We start from the raw sequence: 19,176 nt of genomic DNA, 5'->3' as shown, positions 1-19,176 counted from the left end.
TCTTCCAGAAAGAACTGGCTTCACTGCCTGAAGTTCAGACTTTTGTAAAGGGAGTGCTTCATATTCAGCCCCCTTTTGTGCCTCCCGTGGCTCCTTGGGATCTCAATGTGGTGTTGAGTTTCCTAAAATCACATTGGTTTGAACCACTTAAAACTGTGGATCTTAAATATCTCACGTGGAAACTGGTCATGTTATTGGCCTTGGCTTCGGCCAGGCGTGTGTCAGAATTGGCGGCTTTGTCTTGTAAAAGCCCTTATCTGATTTTCCATATGGATAGGGCAGAATTGAGGACACGTCCCCAGTTTCTCCCTAAGGTGGTATCTGCTTTTCACTTGAACCAACCTATTGTGGTGCCTGCGGCTACTAGGGACTTGGAGGATTCCAAGTTACTGGATGTAGTCAGGGCCTTGAAACTTTATGTTTCCAGGACGTCTGGAGTCAGGAAGACTGACTCGCTTTTTGTCCTGTATGCACCCAACAAGATAGGTGCTCCTGCTTCTAAGCAGACTATGGCTCGCTGGATTTGTAGCACAATTCAGCTGGCGCATTCTGCGGCTGGATTGCCGCATCCTAAATCAGTGAAAGCCCATTCCACGAGGAAAGTGGGCTCATCTTGGGCGGCTGCCCGAGGGGTCTCGGCTTTACAACTTTGCCGAGCTGCAACTTGGTCAGGGGCAAACACGTTTGCTAAATTCTACAAATTTGATACCCTGGCTGAGGAGGACCTTGAGTTCTCTCATTCGGTGCTGCAGAGTCATCCGCACTCTCCCGCCCATTTGGGAGCTTTAGTATAATCCCCATGGTCCTTACGGAGTCCCCAGCATCCACTAGGACGTCAGAGAAAATAAGATTTTACTCACCGGTAAATCTATTTCTCGTAGTCCGTAGTGGATGCTGGGCGCCCATCCCAAGTGCGGATTGTCTGCAATACTTGTATATAGTTATTGCCTAACTAAAGGGTTATTGTTGAGACATCTGTTGAGAGGCTCTGTTATATTCATACTGTTAACTGGGTATAGTATCACGAGTTATACGGTGTGATTGGTGTGGCTGGTATGAGTCGTACCCTGGATTCAAAAATCCTTCCTTATTGTGTCAGCTCTTCCGGGCACAGTATCCTAACTGAGGTCTGGAGGAGGGGCATAGAGGGAGGAGCCAGTGCACACCAGATAGTACCAAATCTTTCTTATAGAGTGCCCAGTCTCCTGCGGAGCCCGTCTATTCCCCATGGCCCTTACGGAGTCCCCAGCATCCACTACGGACTACGAGAAATAGATTTACCGGTGAGTAAAATCTTATTTTTAAACCTACCGGTAAATCTTTTTCTCCTAGTCCGTAGAGGATGCTGGGGACTCCGTAAGGACCATGGGGTATAGACGGGCTCCGCAAGAGACATGGGCACTATAAATAACTTTTAGTATGGGTGTGCACTGGCTCCTCCCTCTATGCCCCTACTCCAGACCTCAGTTAGAGAAACTGTGCCCAGAGGAGATGGACAACATGAGGAAAGGATTTTGTTAATCTAAGGGCAAGATTCATACCAGCCCACACCAATCATATCATATAACCTGGAAAATATGCAACCACTTAACAGTATGAACAAAAAACAGTATCAGTCAAAGACCGATTCAAACTGTAACATAACCCTTAGGTAAGCAACAACTATATACCAGTCTTGCAGATTTAGTCCGCACTGGGACGGGCGCCCAGCATCCTCTATGGACTAGGAGAAAAAGATTTACCGGTAGGTTTAAAATCTTATTTTCTCTTACGTCCTAGAGGATGCTGGGGACTCCGTAAGGACCATGGGGTTTATACCAAAGCTCCAAACCGGGCGGGAGAGTGCGGATGACTCTGCAGCACCGACTGAGCAAACGCAAGGTCCTCATCAGCCAGGGTATCAAACTTGTAGAATTTAGCAAACGTGTTTGAACCCGACCAAGTAGCTGCTCTGCAAAGCTGTAATGCCGAGACGCCTCGGGCAGCCGCCCAAGAAGAGCCCACCTTCCTAGTGGAATGGGCCTTTACCGAATTTGGTAACGGCAATCCAGCTGTAGAATGAGCCTGCTGAATCGTGTTACAGATCCAGCGAGCAATAGTCTGCTTCGAAGCAGGAGCGCCAACTTTGTTGGCTGCATACAGGACAAACAGAGCCTCTGTTTTCCTAACCCTAGCCGTCCTGGCTACATAAACTTTTAAGGCCCTGACTATATCCAGGGACTTGGAGTCCTCCAAGTTCCCCGTAGCCACAGGCACCACAATAGGTTGGTTCATATGAAATGAAGAAACCACCTTAGGCAAAAATTGAGGACGAGTCCTTAACTCGGCTCTATCCACATGGAAAATCAAATAGGGGCTCTTGTGGGACAAGGCCGCCAATTCGGACACCCGCCTTGCAGATGCCAAGGCCAATAACATGACCACCTTCCACGTGAGAAATTTTAATTCAACCGTTTGAAGAGGTTCAAACCAGTGAGATTTTAGGAAACTTCACGTTAAGGTCCCACGGTGCCACTGGGGGCACAAAGGGGGGCGGGATGTGCTGCACTCCCTTCACAAACATCTGGACTTCTGGGAGAGAGGCCAATTCCTTCTGGAAGAATATAGATAGGGCCGAAATCTGTGCCTTAATGGAGCCTAACTTCAGGCCCATATCCACTCCTTTCTGTAGAAAGTGGAGAAAACGGCCCAGATGGAAAACTTCCGTAGGAGCATTCTTGGCTTCACACCAAGATACATACTTCCTCCAGATACGGTGATAATGTTTTGCCGTCACCTCCTTCCTAGCCTTTATCAGAGTAGGGATGACTTCCTCCGGAATACCTTTCCCAGCTAGGATTCGGTGTTCAACCGCCATGCCGTCAAACGTAACCGCGGTAAGTCTTGGAACACGCAGGGCCCCTGCTGTACCAGGTCCTCCCTGAGAGGAAGAGGCCACGGATCTTCTGCGAGCATTTCCTGAAGATCTGAGTACCAGGCCCTTCGAGGCCAATCTGGAACAATGAGTATTGTCAGCACTCTTTTTCGTCTTATGATTCTCAATATATTTGAGATGAGAGGAAGAGGAGGGAACACATAGACCGACTGAAACACCCATGGTGTCACCAGGGCGTCCACCGCTACTGCCTGAGGGTCCCTTGACCTGGCACAATACCTCCGAAGCTTCTTGTTGAGGCGTGACGCCATCATGTCTATTTGAGGAATTCCCCAAAGACTTGTTATCTCTGCAAAAACTTCTTGATTTAGTCCCCACTCTCCTGGATGGAGATCGTGTCTGCTGAGGAAGTCTGCTTCCCAGTTGTCCACTCCCGGAATGAAGACAGCTGACAGAGCGCTTACGTGATTTTCCGCCCAGTGAAGAATCCTGGTGGCTTCCGCCATCGCCACTCTGCTCATTGTCCCGCCTTGGCGGTTTACATGAGCCACGGCTGTGACGTTGTCTGATTGAATCAGAACCGATAGGTCGCGAAGAAGATTCTCCGCTTGTCGTAGGCCATTGTATATGGCCCTCAATTCCAGTATGTTGACGTGTAGACAAGCCTCCTGGCTTGACCATAGTCCCTGAAAATTTCTTCCTTGTGTGAGTGCTCCCCATCCTCGGAGGCTCGCGTCCGTGGTCACCCTAACCCAGTCTTGAATGCCGAACCTGCGACCCTCTAGAACAGGGTTGGGGAACCTGCGGCCCTCCAGCTGATGTTGAACTACACATACCAGCATGCCCTGCAACAGTTTTACCATGGCAAAATAGGAAAACTGTAGCAGGGCATGCTGGGATGTGTAGTTCAACATCAGCTGGAGGGCTAAAGGTTCCCCATCCCTGCTCTAGAAGGTGAGCACTCTGCAGCCACCACAGGAGAGACACCCTGGCCCTGGGGGACAGGGTTATATTCTGAAGTATTTGTAGATGGGACCCGGACCACTTGTCCAGAAGGTCCCACCGAAATGTCCTTGCATGGAACCTGCCGAAGGGGATGGCCTCGTAGGCTGCCACCATTTTTGCCAGAACTCAAGTGCATTGATGAACAGACACTCTTTTTGGTTTTAGCAGGTCTCTGACCATGTTCTTGAGGTCCTGGGCCTTTTCCAATGGGAGAAAAACCCTCTTTTGTTCCGTGTCCAGAATCATGCCTGGGAATGGTAGCCGAGTCGTTGGAACCAATTGTAACATTGTGAGATTGAGAATCCAACCGTGCTGTTGCAGCACTCTCAGGGAGAGCGACGCGCTCTTCAGCAATTGATCTCTCGATCTCGCCTTTATCAGGAGATCGTCCAAGTATGGGATAATTGTGACTCCCTGCCTGCGCAGGAGCACCATCATCTCCGCCATCACCTTGGTGAAAATCCTCGGGGCCGTGGAAAGTCCAAACGGCAACGTCTGAAACTGGTAATGACAGTCCTGTATAGCGAATCTCAGGTACTCCGGATGAGGGGGATATATGGGGACATGAAGATATGCATCCTTTATGTCCAGTGACACCATAAAATCCCTCCCTTCCAGGCTGGATATTACAGCTCGGAGCGATTCCATCTTGAATTTTAACTTTTTCAAGTACAGGTTTAGGGATTTTAGATTTAAAATGGGTCTGACCGAACCATCCGGCTTCGGGACCACGAACAGGGTTGAATAGTACCCTTTTCCCTGTTGGACCAGGGGAACCTTGACAATCACTTGCTGTTGACACAGCTTTTGAATTGCAGCTAACACTACTTCCCTCTCTGGGGGTGAAGCTGGCAAGGCCGACTTGAAAAATCGGCGAGGGGGCACCTCTTCGAATTCCAGCTTGTAGCCTTGGGAAACAATTTCCATCGCCCAAGGATCCACGTCTGAAAGAACCCAGATCTGGCTGAAAAGTCGAAGACGTGCCCCCACTGGTGCGGACTCCCTCAGTGGAGCCCCAACGTCATGCGGTGGATTTTGTAGAAGCCGGGGAGGACTTCTGCTCCTGGGAACTAGCCGAAGCAGGCGTTCTCTTTCCTCTACCCTTGCCTCTGTCAAGGAAGGAGGAGCCCCGACCTCTTCTGGACTTATGCGACTGAAAGGACTGCATCTGATACTGTGGAGTTTTCTATTGCTGTTGGGGAACAAAAGGTAAAAAGGTAGATTTACCCGCGGTAGCTGTGGAAACCAGGTCCGCGAGCCCATCCCCAAACAACACTTCACCCTTGTAAGGTAAAACCTCCATATGCTTCTTTGAGTCTGCATCACCCGTCCATTGGCGGGTCCATAGAGCTCGTCTCGCAGAAATAGCCATGGCATTGGCTCTGGAACCCAGTAGCCCAACGTCTCTTTGAGCGTCCCTCACATATAAGACTGCGTCTTTAATGTGGGCTAAGGTCAATAAAATGGTATCCCTGTCCAGGGTATCAAGGTCAGCTGACAAGGTATCTGTCCACGCTGCAACTGCACTACACACCCATGCCGATGCTATTGCCGGTCTGAGCAAAGCACCTGTATGCGCATAAATAGACTTTAAAGTAGTTTCCTGTCTGCGATCAGCAGGATCCTTGAGGGCTGCCGTGTCCGGAGACGGTAGCACCACCTTTTTGGACAGGCGTTTAAAGCCTTGTCCACCCTGGGAGAGGATTCCCAACGTATCCTGTCCTGTGCAGGGAAAGGATACGCCATAAGAACCCTTTTGGGAATCTGCAGTTTTTTATCTGGAGTTTCCCAAGCCTTTTCAAATAACTCGTTAAGCTCATGGGATGGGGGAAAGGTTACCTCAGGTTTCTTTTCCTTATACATGCGCACCCTCATGTCAGGGACAGAGGGGTCATCAGTGATATGCAAAATATCTTTTATTGCAATAATCATATACTGAATACTTTTTGCCACCCTTGGGTGTAATTTTGCATCATCGAAGTCGACACTGGAGTCAGAATCCGTGTCTGTACCAGTATCTGCTATTTGGGATAGGGGACGTTTCGGAGACCCAGAAGGGCCCTGTGACCCAGTCCAATCCGTGGATTGACTCCCTGCTTTTTCCCTGGACTCTGCTTTGTCCATTCTCTTATGTAATGAGGTCACACTTGCATTTAACATATGCCACATGTCCATCCAATCATGAGTCGGCGTTGCCGACGGAGACACACCACTCATCTGCTCCACCTCCTCCTTGGACGAGCCTTCCGCTTCAGACATGCCGACACGCACATACCGACACCCTCACACACACAGGGATATATCTATAAGGGGACAATTCCCCAACAAGGCCCTTTGGAGAGACAGAGAGAGAGTATGCGAGCACACACCCAGCGCCAACTGACACTGAAATAAAAACCCAGATATAGCGCTTTTTATATGTATAATAAATGTGTATACACTCACTGCGCCTTACAAATGCCCCCCCCCCCCCTCTTTTCAGCCCTCTGTCACCGTGTTCAGCAGGGGAGAGTCCGGGGAGCCAGCTTCTCTGCAGCGTTCTGTGGAGAAAATGGCGCTGTTAGTGCTGAGGGATCAAGCTCCGCCCCCTCCAGCGGCGGGCTTCGGTCCCGCTTCAATATACAAAAAATGGCGGGGGATTTTTTAATTTACTGCCTCCGCAGCCTAATGTACCCTGTTGCCAGTCCAGAGGTTTATATTGCTGCCCAGGGCGCCCCCCCTGCGCTCTGCACCCATCAGTGCCTTCAGTGTGTGTGTAGTGTGTGGGAGCAATGGCGCGTAGCGTTACCGCTGCGCGCTTACCTCAGTGAAGATCTGAAGTCTTCTGCCGCCTTGAAGTCTTCTTCACCCGGCTTCTATCTTCCGACTCTGCGAGGAGGACGGCAGCGCGGCTCTGGGACGAACGGCAGGGTGAGACCTGCGTTCCGACTCCCTCTGGAGCTAATGGTGTCCAGTAGCCTAAGAAGCAGAGCCTATCATTTAAGTAGGTCTGCTTCTCTCCCCTCAGTCCCACGATGCAGGGAGCCTGTTGCCAGCAGTGCTCCCTGAAAATAAAAAACCTAACAAAATTCTTTTTCAGAGAAACTCAGGAGAGCTCCCTGTAATGCACCCTATCTCCTCTGGGCACAAAATCTAACTGAGGTCTGGAGGAGGGGCATAGAGGGAGGAGCCAGTGCACACCCATACTAAAAGTTCTTTATAGTACCCATGTCTCCTGCGGAGCCCGTCTATACCCCATGGTCCTTACGGAGTCCCCAGCATCCTCTAGGACGTAAGAGAAAAGTAACAATTAGTACAACAAGACAAAATGCATTTCAGTTATTTCAATGCAGTGATATCTGTAGCAGCATGGAAATCTGTACACAGCATTTCTTTCCATTAGAGCAGTGGTTCTCAAACTGTGGGGCAGATGAATTAGCAACAAGAACTGGGAAGAAATCTGCACTCTCAAATTTCTATTATAGAATGATAAAGTGAAATGAATCACTCACAATAACCCCAATATAACTTAAAGTTTAATGTACATAAATCTTGGGGGTGCTACCTAAGACAACCAATTAGCAACACATAATATAGAGAAAAGAGAATGGGGTTGTACTAGTAAGGTGCACAGAAAATAAATTAAGATATAACTTTTATTATCACATTAAAAGGCCGTAAATCGGTCAGCGTTGCGAAATATTTGGTTAAAATTACATATAGAATTCAGAAGGATCAAGTGCTCTAAGATAGAAAAGTGATAAGATTTAAAATGTGTCCACTCCGATGAATGCAAAAACTACCAATAAGAATTAATTGAGATATTAATCCATTGACGAATGGATCTGTTATATGTGCATATGAGTAGATCAATTCTGTACTACTTGGTAAAACCACAATTGGTGGCTCCTGAAAACTTCCAGCTCCCAGTGTTCTCTATAGTGTAGGTATTGTTATAAATTCTTTGTATGAGTCAAATACTCTACCATCCACAGCCTACATGTGTCAAGAGAAACATTTTATATTTAGAGTTTGGAATAAACAAAATGATGGTTATACAAATTTGTGTGCCCTGAATTTACTGTCCTATTTCGCCTGGGTATTCACTCCCAGTATCTACACAGCTGTATCAACAGCAATGTGAAATCAAATGGAGCATGTTAATCAATAAATGATAACTTATTAGGCGTATATCACTGTATTCATGAGGTGTTTAAGAATCAACTTTGTTGAAAAATATCTTTATTCCAAATGTATCACTATATTTCATAAACACTGCATTCACAGCAATTGCTGCCACTGCCCCACCTTTCCAGAAAATGATTGTCTGGATGGGGTTAATTTAGCCTGTATAGTGATATTAAGTATGCAAGCAAGGATTGGCACATTCATTTGTACCTATAAATGGGATAATCTCTATTCCCTAACATGGATTGTTCAAAAATCGTGAGCAATATCTAATGTGCCTAGCATTGAGAATGTAGTGTAATCACATGTCACACTTGCTGCATATAAAGGCAGTATATCCACTAAAATTCACTAATGAGCTCAGGCCAATTAATAACCTGATTTGTTTGGGCTGGGCACAGTTATCAGTAGAGGGAATGATATGTGAAAATAGGCTTATTGTGCAGCTCTGTTAAACGCCGCTTATTTGCCATCAAATTAAATACCCTCAGTGCGTCAGCCCCCCGTGAACACAAATTAGTAAAAATAAAGAGCCCCTTGGGCTATGGTTTACACCAGTGAATTAAGTAGATCATTCTGGAGACGATTGTAACTGTAGGTTGTAAAATTAATTATACTTATAACAGCATATGTTGAATCAATCTTGATCAGATTGTCAAGTATTCTATCTATTAATAGTATAGTGATCTCATTTGCTGTTGTGAATACATGAATTGCTGAATAATTTTGAAGGCATTAATAGCTGTAAAATGTAGAAATAAATATGCTGCCACGGCACATATTCAATCAGCATTCATATGCTTATTTAGAGACAAATAGGGCTGTGACACACAGAGGTAGATATGCTACAGTGGCACATATTCAATCAGCATACATCCGCTCGGGCATTCCTGTGTTTGCCGTGTAGCAAGAGAGAGAAAATACTTCAGACACTGGAAACTATCGGGGTGAACATGCTGCAACGGCACCTAGTGAATCAGCATTTGTCCGATTAACGGGCATTCCCGTTTGCCGTGCAGCAGTCCAACCCCCATGAATATGATAGATATGGTAGTTATTGCAAAGGCATCAGAGCGGGGAGAGATGCCGATGCACGCATTTCGCATATAGCTTTGTCGATACTATATGCTATATGCGAAATGCGCGCATCGGCATCTCTCCCCGCTCTGATGCCTTTGCAATAACTACCATATCTATCATATTCATGGGGGTTGGACTGCTGCACGGCAAACGGGAATGCCCGTTAATCGGACAAATGCTGATTCACTAGATGCCGTTGCAGCATGTTCACCCCCATAGTCTCCAGTGTCTGAAGTATTTTCTCTCTAGTGCATACACAGAAGGTTGATATCTTGCTTCACGGCAAACACGGGAATGCCCGAGCGGATGTATGCTGATTGAATATGTGCCGCTGTAGCATATCTACCTCTGTGTGTCACAGCCCTATTTGTCTCTAAATAAGCATATGAATGCTGATTGAATATGTGCCGTGGCAGCATATTTATTTCTACATTTTACAGCTATTAATGCCTTCAAAATTATTCAGCAATTCATGTATTCACGACAGCAAATGAGATCACTATACTATTAATAGATAGAATACTTGACAATCTGATCAAGATTGATTCAACATATGCTGTTATAAGTATAATTAATTTTACAACCTACAGTTACAAGCGTCTCCAGAATTATCTACTTAATTCACTGGTGTAAACCATAGCCCAAGGGGCTCTTTATTTTTACTAATTTGTGTTCACGGGGGGCTGACGCACTGAGGGTATTTAATTTGATGGCAAATAAGCGGCGTTTAACAGAGCTGCACAATAAGCCTATTTTCACATATCATTCCCTCTACTGATAACTGTGCCCAGCCCAAACAAATCAGGTTATTAATTGGCCTGAGCTCATTAGTGAATTTTAGTGGATATACTGCCTTTATTTGCAGCAAGTGTGACATGTGAATACACTACATTCTCAATGCTAGGCACATTAGATATTGCTCACGATTTTTGAACAATCCATGTTAGGGAATAGAGATTATCCCATTTATAGGTACGAATGAATGTGCCAATCCTTGCTTGCATACTTAATATCACTATACAGGCTAAATTAACCCCATCCAGACATAATCATTTTCTGGAAAGGTGGGGCAGTGGCAGCAATTGCTGTGAATGCAGGCCCTCATTCCGAGTTGTTCGCTCGCAAGGCGATTTTAGCAGTATTGCACACGCTAAGCCGCCGCCTACTGGGAGTGAATCTTAGCTTCTTAAAATTGCGAACGAAAGATTCGCAATATTGCGATTACACATCTCGTAGCAGTTTCAGAGTAGCTTCAGACTTACTCGGCACCTGCGATCAGTTCAGTGCTTATCGTTCCTGGTTTGACGTCACAAACACACCCAGCGTTCGCCCAGACACTCCTCTATTTCTCCAGCCACTCCCGCGTTTTTTCCGGAAACGGTAGCGTTTTTTCCCACGCGCCCATAAAACGGCCTGTTTCCGCCCAGTAACACCCATTTCCTGTCAATCACACTACGATCGCCGGAGCGATGAAAAAGCCGTGAGTAAAAATCCAAACTTCATAGCAAATTTACTTGGCGCAGTCGCAGTGCGGACATTGCGCATGCGCACTAAGCGGAAAAACGCTGCGATGCGAAGAAATTTTCCGAGCAAACGACTCGGAATGACCTCCGCAGTGTTTATGAAATATAGTGATACATTTGGAATAAAGATATTTTTCAACAAAGTTGGTTCTTAAACACCTCATGAATACAGTGATATACGCCTAATAAGTTATCATTTATTGATTAACATGCTCCATTTGATTTCACATTGCTGTTGATACAGCTGTGTAGATACTGGGAGTGAATACCCAGGCGAAATAGGACAGTAAATTCAGGGCACACAAATTTGTATAACCATCCAGTGGCGTAACTACTGCCCCCGCAGTCCTCGCGGTGGCTTGGGGGCGAGGGGCTGCGGGGGCGCCACTGATTACAGCAGACTGACATGTGGACGAGCGCCCGCATGTCAGTCTGCTTTCTCCTTCCCGCCGCCGCTTGTTGGAGGGACACGGACGGCACAGCGTGTGCCTCTCCTGTGTCCCTCCTGCATCATCTCCGGCGGCCGCGGGTCTAATAGGGGGAAGTGCCGTCCGTGAGCTCTAATTGGCTCACGGACGGCACTTCCCCCTATTAGACCCGCGGCCGCCGGAGATGATGCAGCAGGAGGGACACAGGAGAGGCGATCTGTGCCCTCCGTGTCCCTCCAATAAGCGGCGGCGGCGACGGCGGCACTGGGGGGAATATCTGGCACTGGGGGGGGGGATGTCTGGCACTGGGGCATATATGGCACTGGGGGGGAGATCTGGCACTGGGGCATATATGGCACTGGGGGGGGGGATATCTGGCACTGGGGGGGGGATGTCGGGCACTGGGGGGGATATCTGGCACTGGGGGGGGGATGTCTGGCACTGGGGCATATATGGCACTGGGGGGGAGATGTCTGGCACTAGGGGGGGATATCTGGCACTGGGGCATATATGGCACTGGGGGGGGATATCTGGCACTGGGGGGGGGATGTCTGGCACTGGGAGGGGGATGTCTGGCACTGGGGGGGGATATCTGGCACTGGGGGGGGATGTCTGGCACTGGGGCATATATGGCACTGGGGGGGATGTCTGGCACTGGGGCATATATGGCACTGGGGGGGGGATGTCTGGCACTGGGGGGGATATCTGGCACTGGGGGGGGGATGTCTGGCACTGGGGCATATATGGCACTGGGGGGGGGGGGGATGTCTGGCACTGGGGAGGGGGTGTCTGGCACTAGGGGGGATATCTGGCACTGGGGGAATATCTGGCACTGGGGGCATATGTGGCACTGGGGGGGAATATATGGCACTGGCGGCATATCTGGCACGGGGGGAATATCTGGCACTGGGGGCATATGTGGCACTGGGGGGGGATGTCTGGCACTGGGGGGGGATGTCTGGCACTAGGGGGGATATCTGGCACTGGGGGAATATCTGGCACTGGGGGCATATGTGGCACTGGGGGGGAATATATGGCACTGGCGGCATATCTGGCACGGGGGGAATATCTGGCACTGGGGGCATATGTGGCACTGGGGGGGAATATCTGGCACTGGGGGCATATGTGGCACTGGGGGGGGGGGGTATATGTGTACCTGGCACATGGGGGGGGCTATATTTGGCACCGGGGGCATGTGAGTACCTGGCACCGCGGGGGAATATCTGGCACTGGGGTCATATGTGGCACTGGGAGCACAGCCCTAGCAACAAGGACTACCTCCTAGCAACGAGCATGACACCCAGTGCATGAAACACCTGACAACGAGCATGACACCCAGTGCATGAAACACCTGGCAACGAGCATGACACCCAGTGCATGAAACCCCTGACAACGAGAAGGTAATTGAAAAGTAATTAGAAGCCTTACTGTAGGACTTAATGTGTAATGGGCATTACGGTGTGTGGCATAATGTATCACGGACATTGCGGTGTGTCATAATGTGTCACAGGCATTATGGTGTATGGTATACTATATCGCGGGCATTGTGATATGTGGTATAATGTCTCAGGGTCATTGCAGTGTGTGGCATAATGTATCACGGACATTGCGGTGTGTGTCATAATGTGTCAGGCATTACGGTGTGTGGTATACTATATCACGGACATTGTGGTATGTGGTATAATGTCTCAGGGTCATTGCAGTGTGGCATAATACATAACGGGCATTGCGGTGTGTGGCATAGGGTATAACGGGCAGGGCATTGCGGTATGTGTCACAGGCATTACGGTGTATGGTATACTATATCACGGGCATTGTGGTATAATGTCTCAAGGTCATTGCGGTGTGTGTCATAATGTGTCACAGGCATTGTATGTGCTATAATGTATCAGGGGCATTGCAGTGTGTAGCATAATGTATAACGGGCATTGCGATTCCTGTCATAATGTGTCGGGGGCATTACGGTGTGTGGCATAATGTGTCACAGGCATTACGGTGTGTGGCATAATGTGTCACAGGCATTACGGTGTGTGGCATAATGTGTCGGGGGCATTATGGTGTGTGGCATAATGTGTCATGTGCATTATTGTGTGTGGAATAATGTCTAAGGGCCATTGCAGTATGTGGCATAATGTATACTGGGCATTACTATAAGGAGGAAAAATGACAAATAATGTAAGGGGCATGAATCAGGATTATTTTTCTTTCCTGTGGTGGCTAACGTCTGGGCGTGCAGGTTGCAAAACTGGGGTATAAGGTAGTCTTTTCCTGCAATACCACGCCCCTTTATGAGAAACCACGCCCATTCCAACAAAACCACGCCCCTTTTTTTGCAGCGCGCGCCTTCGGCGCGCGCATATTTATCCCTTCCTTGCTCCCAATTATGCGGCGGGTGGGGGGGGGGGCGGCAACGAATTTTTTGGCTTGGGGGAGAAAAATTTCTAGTTACGCCACTGTAACCATCATTTTGTTTATTCCAAACTCTAAATATAAAATGTTTCTCTTGACACATGTAGGCTGTGGATGGTAGAGTATTTGACTCATACAAAGAATTTATAACAATACCTACACTATAGAGGACACTGGGAGCTGGAAGTTTTCAGGAGCCACCAATTGTGCACATATGCACAATGCACATATAACAGATCCATTCGTCAATGGATTAATATCTCAATTAATTCTTATTGGTAGTTTTTGCATTAATCAGAGTGGACACATTTTAATTCTTATCACTTTTCTATCTTAGAACACTTGATCCTTCTGAATTCTATATGTAATTTTAACCATATATTCCGCAACGCTGACCGATTTACAGCCTTTTAATGTGATAATAAAAGTTATATCTTAATTTATTTTCTGTGCACCTTACTAGTACAACCCCATTCTCTTTTCTCTATATTATGTGGGGCAGATGAATTAAGCCTGCAAAAGTGATAAAGCAGTGATAAGTGCAAGGTGATAACGCACCAGCCAATCAGCTCCAATATGTAAATTGGCAGTTAGGAGCTGATTGGCTGGTGCGTTATCACCTTGCACTTATCACTGCTTTATCACTTCTCCAGGCTTAATACATCTGCCCCTGTGTGCTTTGGCGCCCTGGGGGGCCTCAGGACACTTGCAGGGGCGCCCTGGGTTGGTGGTTTAGGACCAATTCAAATTATTTATGGTTAATGTAATAGGCAAAACCAGTGCTGGTGGCTGCCAATCATAAAATATGTGAACATACAGGAGAGAATCTTGTCCCTTACCACATAACTGCACCTAAGGATGACATATAAACACACATATACTGCATATACAAATATATAAAAATATATTTAGTCGATTTATTATTTTCTAAATTTCTCAATAAGAAAAACGTAGGGCCTAGGAGGTGGCTTGAAATTTTTTTGATACTCTAGGGCGTTTGGGAACCACTGTATTAGAGGAATGCAAGTTTATCAATCTGGTACTGCCACAGAATTTATGCAACATACAGAAACTTCCCCTTTCCCTGCAGAATTTGAAATTAATTAGCAAAGGAACAGAATACAGATCATACAAGACACTTAGGCTGGGTACACACTATCCGATGTGCACCCGATATATCGTACGAGCCGGCGGCTCAAACGATATATCCGTAAGATCGGATAGTGTGTACGGGTGACATTTTACATGATGCTCGCTCACGTGGGTCGTATACGACGTCACATATCTTTTGTACTGCACTTGAGAGCAAAAGATATGTAACAGCCCTGCATGCTCCGGGATGTGGGTGGATGCGGTCACAGCTGATACATCGTACAGTGGCCCTCATTCCGAGTTGTTCGCTCGCTAGCTGCTTTTAGCAACATTGCACACGCTAGGCCGCCGCCCTCTGGGAGTGTATCTTAGCTTAGCAGAAGTGCGAACGAAAGATTAGCAGAACTGCTACTAAATAATTCCTTGCAGTTTCTGAGTAACTCCAGACCTACTCCTTGCGATCACCTCAGTCCGTTTAGTTCCTGGTTTGACGTCACAAACACGCCCTGCGTTCGGCCAGCCATTCCCCCGTTTCTCCAGACACTCCCGCGCTTTTCCCTGACACGCCTGCGTTTTTTTAGCACACTCCCAGAAAACGATCAATAACCACCCAGAAACGCCCCTTTCCTGTCAATCATTCACCGATCAGCAGTGCGACTGAAAAGCATCACACGAACACCAGCAAATCTACTAAGTTTTGTGTTAAATAACTTGCGCATGCGCACTTAGCAACAAATCGTAGCATAGCAAAAATCGGCAACGAGCGAACAACTCAGAATGACCACCCGTGTGTATGCACTTGCAATATATCGTTTGCGGTGTCACATCTGCCCGACATCCTACAGTATGTACCCAGCTTAAGTTAAGTGTATATATAACTAACTAAATATATTTATTATATTATTTAACTCAGTACTAGCAATGTGTTCGTAACGTTTAAATAAAAAGACACTGCTACACTGAGTTGCACACTCTATATATTCTAAATGTGTTTACTAAGGGCCTCATTTATAGGTGTATGCAATGCCGATATTTATGGAGTTGAGCAATTATCATCCAACTGCACAACACTATTGATAGCCCTGATGTAATATCCACTAAAACCAGTATCAACCACCAGAGCCAGGTGTGCCTGGCACACAGCGCAGTCGCCCTTAGGGCGCACGGCCAGCAACTATGTCAGCGGCCTGTAATGAGTCAAATTGACTCATTACAAGCCGCCTGTGCTGTGTGCGCCGCCAGAGGAGAGGAGCAGCATCAGGGAAGGACCCGGAGGAGGAGGAGGGAGGGGGACTGGAGCCGCAGCAGCACTATGTAATTGGTAGCGGCGGCACTGCAGCAGTCCCTCTCCTTCCGCATTGGCTGGCCGGTGCTGCTGTGAATGCTGGGATGCGCTTCCCTCATCCCAGCATTCACAGCGGCGGCGGGCAGCCAATGCTGAAGCAGAGGGACAGCTGCAGCGGCGCCTCTACCAATTACATAGCGCTGCTGCGGCTCCACTCCCCCTACCTCCTCCTCCTTCTCCCCGGTCCGGGATCTGCCAGCACCGAGGAGCCCGACTGCCTGAGCCAGCGTGGAGAGATGGTAAGTATCTATCTATCTATCTATCTATCTATCTATCTATCTATCTATCTATCTATCTATTTATCTAGCTATCTATTCTGTCTGCCATAATGTGTAAAAAGGGGGACTGGCTGCAGTAATGTGTAAAAAGGGGGACGCTGCCTGCCGTAATGTGTAAAAAGGGGGACGCTGTCTGCCGTAATGTGTAAAAAGGGGGACGCTGTCTGCCGTAATGTGTAAAAAGGGGACGCTGTCTGCCGTAATGTGTAAAAAGGGGGACGCTGTCTTCCGTAATGTGTAAAAAGGGGGACGCTGTCTGCCGTAATGTGTAAAAAGGGGGACTGGCTGCCGTAATGTGTAAAAAGGGGACGCTGTCTGACGTAATGTGTAAAAAGGGGGACGCTGTCTGCCGTAATGTGTAAAAAGGAGGACTGGCTGCCGTAATGTGTAAAAGGGGCTCTACCTGGTGTAGTGGCGCTACTGTGCGGCGGAATTTGAATAATGGAGACTACTGTGCACCGTAGTATGAATTAGTATTATTTTGTGCCCACACCCCTTCCCCATGAAGCCACGCCCCTACATTTTTTAAGTGCGCCGTAGGCGCACACTGCCCATCTTTTACATGGGGGGGGGGGGGGGGCGCCAATGCCATTTCCTGCACACAGCGCTAAAATGCCTAGTTACAGCACTGTCAACCACTAAAGAGAATACCAAAGCTTGGTGTTCTTCTTGGTGATAACAAAAGTAAATCAGATTCACAATAAGGATCTAATGATCCATTACTTTTCTGCATATAAGTAGTGGTATTAATATGTGCAGCTAACTGCCACATTACAGGCTGTGCTAGAAAAATAACAGTCATGAGCTGACCTGTGGGTACTTTATCTCTCTCCTGAAGCTTGATACACCCCCCGTATCTTTTACCCACAGAGTGTCTTTTCAACAAATCTATGATAAAATGGGATAAATCAGAATCTCTAACATTTTAACAAATTCTTTTCTTTTGTTTATTCAATTTGCATTTTAACCACTTATTGCTTTTTTTTCTTCTGCCAATTTGATTTTTATATATATATATATATGTTGTATGCACACATTCAGGAATTGTCCTTTGCAAATGCGAAAGACTACATGTTTGTGGAGTATTAAGTAAATTACACTGCTACATGTGTCAATATGGACTGAAAAAAATTGCAAGTGTACTTCAATTATTTATATGTAGACATAGAGATTTACATCAGAAGCCTAGCATCGAATGACTGCCAGGCTTCCGATATGTAATAATTGAATGGTTTCAATGGTATAATTATCAGTAGTTATACTATGCTCAGTTGCGGTCAGAACTTCATGGACACCACATCCTATCTGCAGTTGGGGTAAAAAATAGTCAGCCATTGGATGGGCATTGGAAAACTACACCCGGTTGCTGACAACCATTGAAAATCTAGAATTCAATGTAAAAAGGTATTTTTTCCATAGGATTGGGAACATTGATGGTTGCTAACCATCAGCTTCATATGCCCATCCCTACATAAACACAATAGACTTAATTCTGGAGGAAGGTAGGTTCAGAGGAAATTTGGGGGAAAGATTACTTCTCAAAAAGGGTCGATAAGTTTAATAGCCTCCAATCAGAGGTGGTAGAAGGTAAATCAATAGAGCAATTACAACATGCCTGGGATAGACTTACAAAGAACTAAGGATCAAATATGGTTTGAGGTTACAATAAGGACAATAAAGATTTGTAACTCCCTGCCAGAGAAGGTAATAATGGCAGACTCCGTAAATGCATTTAAAAACGGATTGGACAAATGTCTAACTGGAAAAAGTATCCAGGGTTATAGCATTTAACATAGTATCATTAATATCTGGGAGTGGTAGAATCATAGCTGTCAATTGGTACTAAACCATTACTTCAGCAGGTGCATTATAATAGAAATAGCATAACACAGAATACAGGTTGAACCCGATGGGCATTTTGCCTCTTTTCAACCTCACTAACTATATGACTAAATGTAACCATACGGTTAAAAAAATGGCAGGTTAGATGGTCCAAGTGGTTCTTATCTGTCATCATATTCTATGTTTCTATGTTTTGCAACAGGCGTTTGTACAAGGTGCAGGAGCAGACTCATTCTCTCTGGGGTTCCCTTAATAACTTCAAGCAGAGGCAAAACCTCCTAAACCCAATATATGAAAAAAATCCACTAGTCATCTGGCCATCAGTGGCACCACAAAGCTTACGACTGTGGGAAGGTGAGAGTCAAAGCAACACGTGTGTGTGTGTGTGTGTGTGTGTGTGTGTGTGTGTGTGTGTGTGTGTGTGTGTGTGTGTGTGTGTGTGTGTGTGTGTGTGTGTGTGTGTGTGTGTGTGTGTGTGTGTGTGTCATGTACATGATACTCAATTTGTGAATTACATCCGTAGGGTTCTTCCTCCGATACTTACTGCCAACAAAACATAGAGAGATGTCCTGGCAACGAATATGGGAACTTGTAAGTGAGGACTACTAATGACTCCGGTTTGTCACCATGTGAAAATTCTGCTATCAAAGTACTATAAGTTTCAACAGACAAAGTCATGTGAACAGGACACAATCCTCACGGAGACCAGTTTCAGACAATTGTTTTTTTTATTTTTCACACTAAAGATCTGTTATCTTACAGCTGCCCTTGCTCTGTTATAATTACTATTTTTGTTAAATAAAAATAAATACTCTAGAATGCATTAAGGAGCAGATACTCTATAATGCATCAAGGGGCAGATTCTGAGCTGCACACATAGCGGCAGTAGTTGTGGGCGGCCGTGGAAGCCTGATTTACTACCATATGTTACCGTCAGTATCCGTAAGTCTAATGTGTTGGTTCATGCGTGTGTAAGCAGACACCTGTGCTGCCCACTGATTTCACTCCAGATGCCACAACCGCCATCATCTGTACAGATATGTCCATCCTCATCTTACCCGCGATAGGCACATACGTGCACACGCATTGCAGCATGCGACTTTTGGCGGCCTCATGCATCTTAGCCGCTCGT

General features: G+C 46.7%; 1 protein-coding gene across 4 annotated transcripts in view; it reads left to right on the top strand.

The window, feature by feature from the left end:
• Positions 1-18,867, top strand: part of LOC135034466 (myotubularin-related protein 9-like) — a 73,583-nt gene extending 54,716 nt beyond the window's left edge. For all 4 annotated transcript variants that reach the window (XM_063954263.1, XM_063954262.1, XM_063954264.1 and 1 more), the window contains 2 exons: positions 18,247-18,398; positions 18,568-18,867. In XM_063954263.1, coding sequence (XP_063810333.1) covers positions 18,247-18,398; positions 18,568-18,653 — 238 coding nt within the window. In that variant the 3' untranslated portion in view covers positions 18,654-18,867. The remainder of the gene's footprint in view (positions 1-18,246; positions 18,399-18,567) is intronic.
• The last annotated feature ends 309 nt before the right edge of the window (positions 18,868-19,176 follow it).

Source organism: Pseudophryne corroboree, chromosome 2 (genome assembly GCF_028390025.1).
Source record: "Pseudophryne corroboree isolate aPseCor3 chromosome 2, aPseCor3.hap2, whole genome shotgun sequence".
Lineage (NCBI taxonomy): Eukaryota > Metazoa > Chordata > Amphibia > Anura > Myobatrachidae > Pseudophryne > Pseudophryne corroboree.
Note: the sequence above shows the minus strand (reverse complement) of the source record. Positions and strands in the feature narration are given on the sequence as shown.